Raw genomic sequence first — 17,482 nt, forward strand, 5'->3', positions numbered from 1 at the left:
CCGTATATAAAGGGTTTGTTGAATTATGTATGATCATAATAATTAGTCATGTATGTGGCATTCCTTGACAATGTCCATAATCATAGAATTTCATGATCAGTGACTAGACATGACATATCACCAACAGTATAAATCTAAAAGGCTCTTACGATTGATGTCCTGTTTTTGTTTACTGCAGAAAGGAAGCAGAAACTGAGGAAGAACGCCTCGACCTTTGCTGCTCTGATTTCAGAAACAAACTGTATGAGTTGAATGGTGTCGCTGATTATGGTATTCTTGAAGATATTAAACATGCTATCAATAATGTCATATGTGGTGCAAGTTATCATTTCACTCAACCAGATGGTCCCAAGTATGGAGCCGTCTCCAAGACTCATCCCTTAGTTCCTCAGTAAGTATGTGTACTATTATTCTCATGTATGGAGCCGTCTCCAAGACTCGTCCCTTAGTCCAACAGTAAGTGCATGTACTAGTAGTTCCATGTATGGAGCCATCTCCAAGACTTGTCCCTTAGTTCCACAGTAAGTACTTGTACTAGTAGTTCCATGTATGGAGCCATCTCCAAGACTTGTCCCTTAGTTCCACAGTAAGTACATGTACTAGTAGTTCCAAGTATGGAGCCGTCTCCAAGACTTGTTCCTTAGTTCCACAGTAAGTACATGTACTTGTAGTTCCAAGTATGAAGCCGTCTCCAAGACTCATCCCTTAGTTCCACAGTAAGTACATGTACTAGTAGTTCCAAGTATGGAGCCGTCTCCAAGACTCATCCCTTAGTTCCACAGTAAGTACATGTACTAGTAGTTCCAAGTATGGAGCCCTCTCCAAGACTCGTCCCTTAGTTCCACAGTAAGTACATGTACTAGTAGTTCCAAGTATGGAGCCGTCTCCAAGACTTGTCTCTTAGTCCCACAGTAAGTACATGTACTAGTAGTTCCATGTATGGAGCCGTCTCCAAGACTTGTCCCTTAGTTCCACAGTAAGTACATGTACTAGTAGTTCCATGTATGGAGCCATCTCCAAGACTTGTCCCTTAGTTCCACAGTAAGTACATGTACTAGTAGTTCCAAGTATGGAGCCGTCTCCAAGACTTGTCCCTTAGTTCCACAGTAAGTACATGTACTAGTAGTTCCATGTATGGAACTGTCTCCAAGACTTGTCCCTTAGTTCCACAGTAAGTACATGTACTAGTAGTTCCAAGTATGGAGCCATCTCCAAGACTTGTTCCTTAGTTCCACAGTAAGTACATGTACTAGTAGTTCCAAGTATGGAGCTGTCTCCAAGACTTGTTCCTTAGTTCCACAGTAAGTACATGTACTAGTAGTTCCAAGTATGGAGCCATCTCCAAAACTTGTCCCTTAGTCCCACAGTAAGTACATGTACTAGTAGTTCCATGTATGGAACTGTCTCCAAGACTTGTTCCTTAGTTCCACAGTAAGTACATGTACTAGTAGTTCCAAGTATGGAGCCGTCTCCAAGACTTGTTCCTTAGTTCCACAGTAAGTACATGTACTAGTAGTTCCAAGTATGGAGCCATCTCCAAAACTTGTCCCTTAGTCCCACAGTAAGTACATGTACTAGTAGTTCCAAGTATGGAGCCATCTCCAAAACTTGTCCCTTAGTCCCACAGTAAGTACATGTACTAGTAGTTCCAAGTATGGAGCCGTCTCCAAGACTTGTTCCTTAGTTTCACAGTAAGTACATGTACTAGTAGTTCCAAGTATGGAGCCGTCTCCAAGACTTGTCCCTTAGTTCCACAGTAAGTACATGTACTAGTAGTTCCAAGTATGGAGCCGTCTCCAAGACTTGTTCCTTAGTTTCACAGTAAGTACATGTACTAGTAGTTCCAAGTATGGAGCCGTCTCCAAGACTTGTCCCTTAGTTCCACAGTAAGTACATGTACTAGTAGTTCCATGTATGGAGCCGTCTCCAAGACTTGTTCCTTAGTTCCACAGTAAGTACATGTACTAGTAGTTCCAAGTATGGAGCCGTCTCCAAGACTTGTCCCTTAGTTCCACAGTAAGTACATGTACTAGTAGTTCCATGTATGGAGCCATCTCCAAGACTTGTCCCTTAGTTCCACAGTAAGTACATGTACTAGTAGTTCCATGTATGGAGCCGTCTCCAAGACTTGTCCCTTAGTTCCACAGTAAGTACATGTACTAGTAGTTCCAAGTATGGAGCTGTCTCCAAGACTTGTCCCTTAGTCCCACAGTAAGTACATGTACTAGTAGTTCCATGTATGGAGCCGTTTCCAAGACTTGTTCCTTAGTCCCACAGTAAGTACATGTACTAGTAGTTCCAAGTATGGAGCCGTCTCCAAGACTTGTCCCTTAGTTCCACAGTAAGTACATGTACTAGTAGTTCCAAGTATGGAGCCGTCTCCAAGACTTGTCCCTTAGTTCCACAGTAAGTACATGTACTAGTAGTTCCATGTATGGAGCCGTCTCCAAGACTTGTCCCTTAGTTCCACAGTAAGTACATGTACTAGTAGTTCCAAGTATGGAGCCGTCTCCAAGACTTGTTCCTTAGTTCCACAGTAAGTACTTGTACTAGTAGTTCCAAGTATGGAGCCGTCTCCAAGACTTGTTCCTTAGTTCCACAGTAAGTACATGTACTAGTAGTTCCAAGTATGGAGCCGTCTCCAAGACTTGTTCCTTAGTTCCACAGTAAGTACATGTACTAATATTCTCATGTACAGAGCCGTCTCCAAGACTTGTTCCTTAGTTCCACAGTAAGTACATGTACTAGTAGTTCCAAGTATGGAGCTGTCTCCAAGACTTGTCCCTTAGTTCCACAGTAAGTACATGTACTAGTAGTTCCAAGTATGGAGCCGTCTCCAAGACTTGTTCCTTAGTTCCACAGTAAGTACATGTACTAATATTCTCATGTACAGAGCCGTCTCCAAGACTTGTTCCTTAGTTCCACAGTAAGTACATGTACTTATATTCTCATGTATAGAGCCATCTCCAAGACTTGTCCCTTAGTTCCACAGTAAGTACATGTACTAGTAGTTCCAAGTATGGAGCCGTCTCCAAGACTTGTTCCTTAGTTCCACAGTAAGTACATGTACTTGTAGTTCCAAGTATGGAGCCGTCTCCAAGACTCATCCCTTAGTTCCACAGTAAGTACATGTACTAGTAGTTCCAAGTATGGAGCCGTCTCCAAGACTCATCCCTTAGTTCCACAGTAAGTACATGTACTAGTAGTTCCAAGTATGGAGCCGTCTCCAAGACTCGTCTCTTAGTCCCACAGTAAGTACATGTACTAGTAGTTCCATGTATGGAGCCGTCTCCAAGACTTGTCCCTTAGTTCCACAGTAAGTACATGTACTAGTAGTTCCATGTATGGAGCCATCTCCAAGACTTGTCCCTTAGTTCCACAGTAAGTACATGTACTAGTAGTTCCATGTATGGAGCCGTCTCCAAGACTTGTCCCTTAGTTCCACAGTAAGTACATGTACTAGTAGTTCCATGTATGGAACTGTCTCCAAGACTTGTCCCTTAGTTCCACAGTAAGTACATGTACTAGTAGTTCCAAGTATGGAGCCATCTCCAAGATTTGTTCCTTAGTTCCACAGTAAGTACATGTACTAGTAGTTCCAAGTATGGAGCTGTCTCCAAGACTTGTTCCTTAGTTCCACAGTAAGTACATGTACTAGTAGTTCCAAGTATGGAGCCATCTCCAAAACTTGTCCCTTAGTCCCACAGTAAGTACATGTACTAGTAGTTCCATGTATGGAACTGTCTCCAAGACTTGTTCCTTAGTTCCACAGTAAGTACATGTACTAGTAGTTCCAAGTATGGAGCCGTCTCCAAGACTTGTTCCTTAGTTCCACAGTAAGTACATGTACTAGTAGTTCCAAGTATGGAGCCATCTCCAAAACTTGTCCCTTAGTCCCACAGTAAGTACATGTACTAGTAGTTCCAAGTATGGAGCCATCTCCAAAACTTGTCCCTTAGTCCCACAGTAAGTACATGTACTAGTAGTTCCAAGTATGGAGCCGTCTCCAAGACTTGTTCCTTAGTTTCACAGTAAGTACATGTACTAGTAGTTCCAAGTATGGAGCCGTCTCCAAGACTTGTCCCTTAGTTCCACAGTAAGTACATGTACTAGTAGTTCCAAGTATGGAGCCGTCTCCAAGACTTGTTCCTTAGTTTCACAGTAAGTACATGTACTAGTAGTTCCAAGTATGGAGCCGTCTCCAAGACTTGTCCCTTAGTTCCACAGTAAGTACATGTACTAGTAGTTCCATGTATGGAGCCGTCTCCAAGACTTGTTCCTTAGTTCCACAGTAAGTACATGTACTAGTAGTTCCAAGTATGGAGCCGTCTCCAAGACTTGTCCCTTAGTCCCACAGTAAGTACATGTACTAGTAGTTCCAAGTATGGAGCCGTCTCCAAGACTTGTCCCTTAGTTCCACAGTAAGTGCATGTACTAGTAGTTCCATGTATGGAGCCATCTCCAAGACTTGTCCCTTAGTTCCACAGTAAGTACATGTACTAGTAGTTCCAAGTATGGAGCTGTCTCCAAGACTTGTCCCTTAGTCCCACAGTAAGTACATGTACTAGTAGTTCCAAGTATGGAGCCGTCTCCAAGACTTGTCCCTTAGTTCCACAGTAAGTGCATGTACTAGTAGTTCCATGTATGGAGCCATCTCCAAGACTTGTCCCTTAGTTCCACAGTAAGTGCATGTACTAGTAGTTCCAAGTATGGAGCCGTCTCCAAGACTTGTTCCTTAGTTCCACAGTAAGTACTTGTACTAGTAGTTCCAAGTATGGAGCCGTCTCCAAGACTTGTTCCTTAGTTCCACAGTAAGTACATGTACTAGTAGTTCCAAGTATGGAGCCGTCTCCAAGACTTGTTCCTTAGTTCCACAGTAAGTACATGTACTAATATTCTCATGTACAGAGCCGTCTCCAAGACTTGTTCCTTAGTTCCACAGTAAGTACATGTACTAGTAGTTCCAAGTATGGAGCTGTCTCCAAGACTTGTCCCTTAGTTCCACAGTAAGTACATGTACTAGTAGTTCCAAGTATGGAGCCGTCTCCAAGACTTGTTCCTTAGTTCCACAGTAAGTACATGTACTAATATTTTCATGTACAGAGCCGTCTCCAAGACTTGTTCCTTAGTTCCACAGTAAGTACATGTACTTATATTCTCATGTATAGAGCCATCTCCAAGACTTGTCCCTTAGTTCCACAGTAAGTACATGTACTAGTAGTTCCAAGTATGGAGCCGTCTCCAAGACTTGTTCCTTAGTTTCACAGTAAGTACATGTACTAGTAGTTCCAAGTATGGAGCCGTCTCCAAGACTTGTCCCTTAGTTCCACAGTAAGTACATGTACTAGTAGTTCCATGTATGGAGCCGTCTCCAAGACTTGTTCCTTAGTTCCACAGTAAGTACATGTACTAGTAGTTCCAAGTATGGAGCCGTCTCCAAGACTTGTCCCTTAGTTCCACAGTAAGTACATGTACTAGTAGTTCCATGTATGGAGCCATCTCCAAGACTTGTTCCTTAGTTCCACAGTAAGTACATGTACTAGTAGTTCCAAGTATGGAGCTGTCTCCAAGACTTGTTCCTTAGTTCCACAGTAAGTACATGTACTAGTAGTTCCAAGTATGGAGCCATCTCCAAAACTTGTCCCTTAGTCCCACAGTAAGTACATGTACTAGTAGTTCCAAGTATGGAGCCGTCTCCAAGACTTGTTCCTTAGTTTCACAGTAAGTACATGTACTAGTAGTTCCAAGTATGGAGCCGTCTCCAAGACTTGTCCCTTAGTTCCACAGTAAGTACATGTACTAGTAGTTCCAAGTATGGAGCCGTCTCCAAGACTTGTTCCTTAGTTTCACAGTAAGTACATGTACTAGTAGTTCCAAGTATGGAGCCGTCTCCAAGACTTGTCCCTTAGTTCCACAGTAAGTACATGTACTAGTAGTTCCATGTATGGAGCCGTCTCCAAGACTTGTTCCTTAGTTCCACAGTAAGTACATGTACTAGTAGTTCCAAGTATGGAGCCGTCTCCAAGACTTGTCCCTTAGTTCCACAGTAAGTACATGTACTAGTAGTTCCATGTATGGAGCCATCTCCAAGACTTGTCCCTTAGTTCCACAGTAAGTACATGTACTAGTAGTTCCATGTATGGAGCCGTCTCCAAGACTTGTCCCTTAGTTCCACAGTAAGTACATGTACTAGTAGTTCCAAGTATGGAGCTGTCTCCAAGACTTGTCCCTTAGTCCCACAGTAAGTACATGTACTAGTAGTTCCAAGTATGGAGCCGTCTCCAAGACTTGTCCCTTAGTTCCACAGTAAGTGCATGTACTAGTAGTTCCATGTATGGAGCCATCTCCAAGACTTGTCCCTTAGTTCCACAGTAAGTACATGTACTAGTAGTTCCAAGTATGGAGCTGTCTCCAAGACTTGTCCCTTAGTTCCACAGTAAGTACATGTACTAGTAGTTCCATGTATGGAGCCGTCTCCAAGACTTGTTCCTTAGTTCCACAGTAAGTACATGTACTAGTAGTTCCAAGTATGGAGCCGTCTCCAAGACTTGTCCCTTAGTTCCACAGTAAGTACATGTACTAGTAGTTCCATGTATGGAGCCATCTCCAAGACTTGTTCCTTAGTTCCACAGTAAGTACATGTACTAGTAGTTCCAAGTATGGAGCTGTCTCCAAGACTTGTTCCTTAGTTCCACAGTAAGTACATGTAGTAGTAGTGCCAAGTATGGAGCCATCTCCAAAACTTGTCCCTTAGTCCCACAGTAAGTACATGTACTAGTAGTTCCAAGTATGGAGCCGTCTCCAAGACTTGTTCCTTAGTTTCACAGTAAGTACATGTACTAGTAGTTCCAAGTATGGAGCCGTCTCCAAGACTTGTCCCTTAGTTCCACAGTAAGTACATGTACTAGTAGTTCCAAGTATGGAGCCGTCTCCAAGACTTGTTCCTTAGTTTCACAGTAAGTACATGTACTAGTAGTTCCAAGTATGGAGCCGTCTCCAAGACTTGTCCCTTAGTTCCACAGTAAGTACATGTACTAGTAGTTCCATGTATGGAGCCGTCTCCAAGACTTGTTCCTTAGTTCCACAGTAAGTACATGTACTAGTAGTTCCAAGTATGGAGCCGTCTCCAAGACTTGTCCCTTAGTTCCACAGTAAGTACATGTACTAGTAGTTCCATGTATGGAGCCATCTCCAAGACTTGTCCCTTAGTTCCACAGTAAGTACATGTACTAGTAGTTCCATGTATGGAGCCGTCTCCAAGACTTGTCCCTTAGTTCCACAGTAAGTACATGTACTAGTAGTTCCAAGTATGGAGCTGTCTCCAAGACTTGTCCCTTAGTCCCACAGTAAGTACATGTACTAGTAGTTCCAAGTATGGAGCCGTCTCCAAGACTTGTCCCTTAGTTCCACAGTAAGTGCATGTACTAGTAGTTCCATGTATGGAGCCATCTCCAAGACTTGTCCCTTAGTTCCACAGTAAGTACATGTACTAGTAGTTCCAAGTATGGAGCTGTCTCCAAGACTTGTCCCTTAGTCCCACAGTAAGTACATGTACTAGTAGTTCCAAGTATGGAGCCGTCTCCAAGACTTGTCCCTTAGTTCCACAGTAAGTGCATGTACTAGTAGTTCCATGTATGGAGCCATCTCCAAGACTTGTCCCTTAGTTCCACAGTAAGTGCATGTACTAGTAGTTCCAAGTATGGAGCCGTCTCCAAGACTTGTTCCTTAGTTCCACAGTAAGTACTTGTACTAGTAGTTCCAAGTATGGAGCCGTCTCCAAGACTTGTTCCTTAGTTCCACAGTAAGTACATGTACTAGTAGTTCCAAGTATGGAGCCGTCTCCAAGACTTGTTCCTTAGTTCCACAGTAAGTACATGTACTAATATTCTCATGTACAGAGCCGTCTCCAAGACTTGTTCCTTAGTTCCACAGTAAGTACATGTACTAGTAGTTCCAAGTATGGAGCTGTCTCCAAGACTTGTCCCTTAGTTCCACAGTAAGTACATGTACTAGTAGTTCCAAGTATGGAGCCGTCTCCAAGACTTGTTCCTTAGTTCCACAGTAAGTACATGTACTAGTAGTTCCAAGTATGGAGCCGTCTCCAAGACTCGTCCCGTAGTTCCACAGTAAGTACTTGTACTAGTAGTTCCAAGTATGGAGCCATCTCCAAAACTCATCCCTTAGTTCCACTCTATGTACATGTACTTATATTCTCATGTATAGAGCCATCTCCAAGACTTGTCCCTTAGTTCCACAGTAAGTACATGTACTAGTAGTTCCAAGTATGGAGCCGTCTCCAAGACTTGTTCCTTAGTTTCACATTAAGTACATGTACTAGTAGTTCCAAGTATGGAGCCGTCTCCAAGACTTGTCCCTTAGTTCCACAGTAAGTACATGTACTAGTAGTTCCATGTATGGAGCCGTCTCCAAGACTTGTTCCTTAGTTCCACAGTAAGTACATGTACTAGTAGTTCCAAGTATGGAGCCGTCTCCAAGACTTGTCCCTTAGTTCCACAGTAAGTACATGTACTAGTAGTTCCATGTATGGAGCCATCTCCAAGACTTGTCCTTTAGTTCCACAGTAAGTACATGTACTAGTAGTTCCATGTATGGAGCCGTCTCCAAGACTTGTCCCTTAGTTCCACAGTAAGTACATGTACTAGTAGTTCCAAGTATGGAGCTGTCTCCAAGACTTGTCCCTTAGTCCCACAGTAAGTACATGTACTAGTAGTTCCAAGTATGGAGCCGTCTCCAAGACTTGTCCCTTAGTTCCACAGTAAGTGCATGTACTAGTAGTTCCATGTATGGAGCCATCTCCAAGACTTGTCCTTTAGTTCCACAGTAAGTACATGTACTAGTAGTTCCAAGTATGGAGCTGTCTCCAAGACTTGTCCCTTAGTCCCACAGTAAGTACATGTACTAGTAGTTCCAAGTATGGAGCCGTCTCCAAGACTTGTCCCTTAGTTCCACAGTAAGTGCATGTACTAGTAGTTCCATGTATGGAGCCATCTCCAAGACTTGTCCCTTAGTTCCACAGTAAGTGCATGTACTAGTAGTTCCAAGTATGGAGCCGTCTCCAAGACTTGTTCCTTAGTTCCACAGTAAGTACTTGTACTAGTAGTTCCAAGTATGGAGCCGTCTCCAAGACTTGTTCCTTAGTTCCACAGTAAGTACATGTACTAGTAGTTCCAAGTATGGAGCCGTCTCCAAGACTTGTTCCTTAGTTCCACAGTAAGTACATGTACTAATATTCTCATGTACAGAGCCGTCTCCAAGACTTGTTCCTTAGTTCCACAGTAAGTACATGTACTAGTAGTTCCAAGTATGGAGCTGTCTCCAAGACTTGTCCCTTAGTTCCACAGTAAGTACATGTACTAGTAGTTCCAAGTATGGAGCCGTCTCCAAGACTTGTTCCTTAGTTCCACAGTAAGTACATGTACTAATATTTTCATGTACAGAGCCGTCTCCAAGACTTGTTCCTTAGTTCCACAGTAAGTACATGTACTTATATTCTCATGTATAGAGCCATCTCCAAGACTTGTCCCTTAGTTCCACAGTAAGTACATGTACTAGTAGTTCCAAGTATGGAGCCGTCTCCAAGACTTGTTCCTTAGTTCCACAGTAAGTACATGTACTAGTAGTTCCAAGTATGGAGCCGTCTCCAAGACTCGTCCCGTAGTTCCACAGTAAGTACTTGTACTAGTAGTTCCAAGTATGGAGCCATCTCCAAAACTCATCCCTTAGTTCCACTCTATGTACATGTACTAGTAGTTCCAAGTATGGAGCCGTCTCCAAGACTTGTCCCTTAGTTCCACAGTAAGTACATGTACTAGTAGTTCCAAGTATGGAGCCGTCTCCAAGACTTGTCCCTTAGTTCCACAGTAAGTACATGTACTAGTAGTTCCAAGTATGGAGCTGTCTCCAAGACTTGTTCCTTAGTTCCACAGTAAGTACATGTACTAGTAGTTCCAAGTATGGAGCCATCTCCAAAACTTGTCCCTTAGTCCCACAGTAAGTACATGTACTAGTAGTTCCAAGTATGGAGCCGTCTCCAAGACTTGTTCCTTAGTTTCACAGTAAGTACATGTACTAGTAGTTCCAAGTATGGAGCCGTCTCCAAGACTTGTCCCTTAGTTCCACAGTAAGTACATGTACTAGTAGTTCCAAGTATGGAGCCGTCTCCAAGACTTGTTCCTTAGTTTCACAGTAAGTACATGTACTAGTAGTTCCAAGTATGGAGCCGTCTCCAAGACTTGTCCCTTAGTTCCACAGTAAGTACATGTACTAGTAGTTCCATGTATGGAGCCGTCTCCAAGACTTGTTCCTTAGTTCCACAGTAAGTACATGTACTAGTAGTTCCAAGTATGGAGCCGTCTCCAAGACTTGTCCCTTAGTTCCACAGTAAGTACATGTACTAGTAGTTCCATGTATGGAGCCATCTCCAAGACTTGTCCCTTAGTTCCACAGTAAGTACATGTACTAGTAGTTCCATGTATGGAGCCGTCTCCAAGACTTGTCCCTTAGTTCCACAGTAAGTACATGTACTAGTAGTTCCAAGTATGGAGCTGTCTCCAAGACTTGTCCCTTAGTCCCACAGTAAGTACATGTACTAGTAGTTCCAAGTATGGAGCCGTCTCCAAGACTTGTCCCTTAGTTCCACAGTAAGTGCATGTACTAGTAGTTCCATGTATGGAGCCATCTCCAAGACTTGTCCCTTAGTTCCACAGTAAGTACATGTACTAGTAGTTCCAAGTATGGAGCTGTCTCCAAGACTTGTCCCTTAGTTCCACAGTAAGTACATGTACTAGTAGTTCCATGTATGGAGCCGTCTCCAAGACTTGTTCCTTAGTTCCACAGTAAGTACATGTACTAGTAGTTCCAAGTATGGAGCCGTCTCCAAGACTTGTCCCTTAGTTCCACAGTAAGTACATGTACTAGTAGTTCCATGTATGGAGCCATCTCCAAGACTTGTTCCTTAGTTCCACAGTAAGTACATGTACTAGTAGTTCCAAGTATTGAGCTGTCTCCAAGACTTGTTCCTTAGTTCCACAGTAAGTACATGTACTAGTAGTGCCAAGTATGGAGCCATCTCCAAAACTTGTCCCTTAGTCCCACAGTAAGTACATGTACTAGTAGTTCCAAGTATGGAGCCGTCTCCAAGACTTGTTCCTTAGTTTCACAGTAAGTACATGTACTAGTAGTTCCAAGTATGGAGCCGTCTCCAAGACTTGTCCCTTAGTTCCACAGTAAGTACATGTACTAGTAGTTCCAAGTATGGAGCCGTCTCCAAGACTTGTTCCTTAGTTTCACAGTAAGTACATGTACTAGTAGTTCCAAGTATGGAGCCGTCTCCAAGACTTGTCCCTTAGTTCCACAGTAAGTACATGTACTAGTAGTTCCATGTATGGAGCCGTCTCCAAGACTTGTTCCTTAGTTCCACAGTAAGTACATGTACTAGTAGTTCCAAGTATGGAGCCGTCTCCAAGACTTGTCCCTTAGTTCCACAGTAAGTACATGTACTAGTAGTTCCATGTATGGAGCCATCTCCAAGACTTGTCCCTTAGTTCCACAGTAAGTACATGTACTAGTAGTTCCATGTATGGAGCCGTCTCCAAGACTTGTCCCTTAGTTCCACAGTAAGTACATGTACTAGTAGTTCCAAGTATGGAGCTGTCTCCAAGACTTGTCCCTTAGTCCCACAGTAAGTACATGTACTAGTAGTTCCAAGTATGGAGCCGTCTCCAAGACTTGTCCCTTAGTTCCACAGTAAGTGCATGTACTAGTAGTTCCATGTATGGAGCCATCTCCAAGACTTGTCCCTTAGTTCCACAGTAAGTACATGTACTAGTAGTTCCAAGTATGGAGCTGTCTCCAAGACTTGTCCCTTAGTCCCACAGTAAGTACATGTACTAGTAGTTCCAAGTATGGAGCCGTCTCCAAGACTTGTCCCTTAGTTCCACAGTAAGTGCATGTACTAGTAGTTCCATGTATGGAGCCATCTCCAAGACTTGTCCCTTAGTTCCACAGTAAGTGCATGTACTAGTAGTTCCAAGTATGGAGCCGTCTCCAAGACTTGTTCCTTAGTTCCACAGTAAGTACTTGTACTAGTAGTTCCAAGTATGGAGCCGTCTCCAAGACTTGTTCCTTAGTTCCACAGTAAGTACATGTACTAGTAGTTCCAAGTATGGAGCCGTCTCCAAGACTTGTTCCTTAGTTCCACAGTAAGTACATGTACTAATATTCTCATGTACAGAGCCGTCTCCAAGACTTGTTCCTTAGTTCCACAGTAAGTACATGTACTAGTAGTTCCAAGTATGGAGCTGTCTCCAAGACTTGTCCCTTAGTTCCACAGTAAGTACATGTACTAGTAGTTCCAAGTATGGAGCCGTCTCCAAGACTTGTTCCTTAGTTCCACAGTAAGTACATGTACTAATATTTTCATGTACAGAGCCGTCTCCAAGACTTGTTCCTTAGTTCCACAGTAAGTACATGTACTTATATTCTCATGTATAGAGCCATCTCCAAGACTTGTCCCTTAGTTCCTCAGTAAGTACATGTACTAGTAGTTCCAAGTATGGAGCCGTCTCCAAGACTTGTTCCTTAGTTTCACATTAAGTACATGTACTAGTAGTTCCAAGTATGGAGCCGTCTCCAAGACTTGTCCCTTAGTTCCACAGTAAGTACATGTACTAGTAGTTCCATGTATGGAGCCGTCTCCAAGACTTGTTCCTTAGTTCCACAGTAAGTACATGTACTAGTAGTTCCAAGTATGGAGCCGTCTCCAAGACTTGTCCCTTAGTTCCACAGTAAGTACATGTACTAGTAGTTCCATGTATGGAGCCATCTCCAAGACTTGTCCTTTAGTTCCACAGTAAGTACATGTACTAGTAGTTCCATGTATGGAGCCGTCTCCAAGACTTGTCCCTTAGTTCCACAGTAAGTACATGTACTAGTAGTTCCAAGTATGGAGCTGTCTCCAAGACTTGTCCCTTAGTCCCACAGTAAGTACATGTACTAGTAGTTCCAAGTATGGAGCCGTCTCCAAGACTTGTCCCTTAGTTCCACAGTAAGTGCATGTACTAGTAGTTCCATGTATGGAGCCATCTCCAAGACTTGTCCCTTAGTTCCACAGTAAGTACATGTACTAGTAGTTCCAAGTATGGAGCTGTCTCCAAGACTTGTCCCTTAGTCCCACAGTAAGTACATGTACTAGTAGTTCCAAGTATGGAGCCGTCTCCAAGACTTGTCCCTTAGTTCCACAGTAAGTGCATGTACTAGTAGTTCCATGTATGGAGCCATCTCCAAGACTTGTCCCTTAGTTCCACAGTAAGTGCATGTACTAGTAGTTCCAAGTATGGAGCCGTCTCCAAGACTTGTTCCTTAGTTCCACAGTAAGTACTTGTACTAGTAGTTCCAAGTATGGAGCCGTCTCCAAGACTTGTTCCTTAGTTCCACAGTAAGTACATGTACTAGTAGTTCCAAGTATGGAGCCGTCTCCAAGACTTGTTCCTTAGTTCCACAGTAAGTACATGTACTAATATTCTCATGTACAGAGCCGTCTCCAAGACTTGTTCCTTAGTTCCACAGTAAGTACATGTACTAGTAGTTCCAAGTATGGAGCTGTCTCCAAGACTTGTCCCTTAGTTCCACAGTAAGTACATGTACTAGTAGTTCCAAGTATGGAGCCGTCTCCAAGACTTGTTCCTTAGTTCCACAGTAAGTACATGTACTAATATTTTCATGTACAGAGCCGTCTCCAAGACTTGTTCCTTAGTTCCACAGTAAGTACATGTACTTATATATTCTCATGTATAGAGCCATCTCCAAGACTTGTCCCTTAGTTCCACAGTAAGTACATGTACTAGTAGTTCCAAGTATGGAGCCGTCTCCAAGACTTGTTCCTTAGTTCCACAGTAAGTACATGTACTAGTAGTTCCAAGTATGGAGCCGTCTCCAAGACTCGTCCCGTAGTTCCACAGTAAGTACTTGTACTAGTAGTTCCAAGTATGGAGCCATCTCCAAAACTCATCCCTTAGTTCCACTCTATGTACATGTACTAGTAGTTCCAAGTATGGAGCCGTCTCCAAGACTTGTTCCTTAGTTCCACAGTAAGTGCATGTACTAGTAGTTCCATGTATGGAGCCATCTCCAAGACTTGTCCCTTAGTTCCACAGTAAGTGCATGTACTAGTAGTTCCAAGTATGGAGCCGTCTCCAAGACTTGTTCCTTAGTTCCACAGTAAGTACTTGTACTAGTAGTTCCAAGTATGGAGCCGTCTCCAAGACTTGTTCCTTAGTTCCACAGTAAGTACATGTACTAGTAGTTCCAAGTATGGAGCCGTCTCCAAGACTTGTTCCTTAGTTCCACAGTAAGTACATGTACTAATATTTTCATGTACAGAGCCGTCTCCAAGACTTGTTCCTTAGTTCCACAGTAAGTACATGTACTTATATTCTCATGTATAGAGCCATCTCCAAGACTTGTCCCTTAGTTTCACATTAAGTACATGTACTAGTAGTTCCAAGTATGGAGCCGTCTCCAAGACTTGTTCCTTAGTTTCACAGTAAGTACATGTACTAGTAGTTCCAAGTATGGAGCCGTCTCCAAGACTTGTTCCTTAGTTTCACAGTAAGTACATGTACTAGTAGTTCCAAGTATGGAGCCGTCTCCAAGACTTGTCCCTTAGTTCCACAGTAAGTACATGTACTAGTAGTTCCAAGTATGGAGCCGTCTCCAAGACTTGTTCCTTAGTTTCACAGTAAGTACATGTACTAGTAGTTCCAAGTATGGAGCCGTCTCCAAGACTTGTCCCTTAGTTCCACAGTAAGTACATGTACTAGTAGTTCCATGTATGGAGCCGTCTCCAAGACTTGTTCCTTAGTTCCACAGTAAGTACATGTACTAGTAGTTCCAAGTATGGAGCCGTCTCCAAGACTTGTCCCTTAGTTCCACAGTAAGTACATGTACTAGTAGTTCCATGTATGGAGCCATCTCCAAGACTTGTCCCTTAGTTCCACAGTAAGTACATGTACTAGTAGTTCCATGTATGGAGCCGTCTCCAAGACTTGTCCCTTAGTTCCACAGTAAGTACATGTACTAGTAGTTCCAAGTATGGAGCTGTCTCCAAGACTTGTCCCTTAGTCCCACAGTAAGTACATGTACTAGTAGTTCCAAGTATGGAGCCGTCTCCAAGACTTGTCCCTTAGTTCCACAGTAAGTGCATGTACTAGTAGTTCCATGTATGGAGCCATCTCCAAGACTTGTCCCTTAGTTCCACAGTAAGTACATGTACTAGTAGTTCCAAGTATGGAGCTGTCTCCAAGACTTGTCCCTTAGTCCCACAGTAAGTACATGTACTAGTAGTTCCAAGTATGGAGCCGTCTCCAAGACTTGTCCCTTAGTTCCACAGTAAGTGCATGTACTAGTAGTTCCATGTATGGAGCCATCTCCAAGACTTGTCCCTTAGTTCCACAGTAAGTGCATGTACTAGTAGTTCCAAGTATGGAGCCGTCTCCAAGACTTGTTCCTTAGTTCCACAGTAAGTACTTGTACTAGTAGTTCCAAGTATGGAGCCGTCTCCAAGACTTGTTCCTTAGTTCCACAGTAAGTACATGTACTAGTAGTTCCAAGTATGGAGCCGTCTCCAAGACTTGTTCCTTAGTTCCACAGTAAGTACATGTACTAATATTCTCATGTACAGAGCCGTCTCCAAGACTTGTTCCTTAGTTCCACAGTAAGTACATGTACTAGTAGTTCCAAGTATGGAGCTGTCTCCAAGACTTGTCCCTTAGTTCCACAGTAAGTACATGTACTAGTAGTTCCAAGTATGGAGCCGTCTCCAAGACTTGTTCCTTAGTTCCACAGTAAGTACATGTACTAATATTTTCATGTACAGAGCCGTCTCCAAGACTTGTTCCTTAGTTCCACAGTAAGTACATGTACTTATATTCTCATGTATAGAGCCATCTCCAAGACTTGTCCCTTAGTTCCACAGTAAGTACATGTACTAGTAGTTCCAAGTATGGAGCCGTCTCCAAGACTTGTTCCTTAGTTTCACATTAAGTACATGTACTAGTAGTTCCAAGTATGGAGCCGTCTCCAAGACTTGTCCCTTAGTTCCACAGTAAGTACATGTACTAGTAGTTCCATGTATGGAGCCGTCTCCAAGACTTGTTCCTTAGTTCCACAGTAAGTACATGTACTAGTAGTTCCAAGTATGGAGCCGTCTCCAAGACTTGTCCCTTAGTTCCACAGTAAGTACATGTACTAGTAGTTCCATGTATGGAGCCATCTCCAAGACTTGTCCTTTAGTTCCACAGTAAGTACATGTACTAGTAGTTCCATGTATGGAGCCGTCTCCAAGACTTGTCCCTTAGTTCCACAGTAAGTACATGTACTAGTAGTTCCAAGTATGGAGCTGTCTCCAAGACTTGTCCCTTAGTCCCACAGTAAGTACATGTACTAGTAGTTCCAAGTATGGAGCCGTCTCCAAGACTTGTCCCTTAGTTCCACAGTAAGTGCATGTACTAGTAGTTCCATGTATGGAGCCATCTCCAAGACTTGTCCCTTAGTTCCACAGTAAGTACATGTACTAGTAGTTCCAAGTATGGAGCTGTCTCCAAGACTTGTCCCTTAGTCCCACAGTAAGTACATGTACTAGTAGTTCCAAGTATGGAGCCGTCTCCAAGACTTGTCCCTTAGTTCCACAGTAAGTGCATGTACTAGTAGTTCCATGTATGGAGCCATCTCCAAGACTTGTCCCTTAGTTCCACAGTAAGTGCATGTACTAGTAGTTCCAAGTATGGAGCCGTCTCCAAGACTTGTTCCTTAGTTCCACAGTAAGTACTTGTACTAGTAGTTCCAAGTATGGAGCCGTCTCCAAGACTTGTTCCTTAGTTCCACAGTAAGTACATGTACTAGTAGTTCCAAGTATGGAGCCGTCTCCAAGACTTGTTCCTTAGTTCCACAGTAAGTACATGTACTAATATTCTCATGTACAGAGCCGTCTCCAAGACTTGTTCCTTAGTTCCACAGTAAGTACATGTACTAGTAGTTCCAAGTATGGAGCTGTCTCCAAGACTTGTCCCTTAGTTCCACAGTAAGTACATGTACTAGTAGTTCCAAGTATGGAGCCGTCTCCAAGACTTGTTCCTTAGTTCCACAGTAAGTACATGTACTAATATTTTCATGTACAGAGCCGTCTCCAAGACTTGTTCCTTAGTTCCACAGTAAGTACATGTACTTATATATTCTCATGTATAGAGCCATCTCCAAGACTTGTCCCTTAGTTCCACAGTAAGTACATGTACTAGTAGTTCCAAGTATGGAGCCGTCTCCAAGACTTGTTCCTTAGTTCCACAGTAAGTACATGTACTAGTAGTTCCAAGTATGGAGCCGTCTCCAAGACTCGTCCCGTAGTTCCACAGTAAGTACTTGTACTAGTAGTTCCAAGTATGGAGCCATCTCCAAAACTCATCCCTTA

General features: G+C 43.0%; 1 protein-coding gene across 1 annotated transcript in view; it reads left to right on the plus strand.

The window, feature by feature from the left end:
• Window positions 1–17,482, plus strand: part of LOC102803842 (glycogen debranching enzyme-like) — an 86,837-nt gene that overhangs the window by 33,195 nt on the left and 36,160 nt on the right. The window contains exon 7 of the mRNA XM_085503468.1: window positions 179–391. Within this exon, the coding sequence (XP_085359594.1) occupies window positions 179–391 (213 nt within the window). The remainder of the gene's footprint in view (window positions 1–178; window positions 392–17,482) is intronic.

Source organism: Saccoglossus kowalevskii, chromosome 9 (assembly GCF_978046115.1).
Source record: "Saccoglossus kowalevskii chromosome 9, keSacKowa6.1, whole genome shotgun sequence".
NCBI classification, from domain to species: domain Eukaryota; kingdom Metazoa; phylum Hemichordata; class Enteropneusta; family Harrimaniidae; genus Saccoglossus; species Saccoglossus kowalevskii.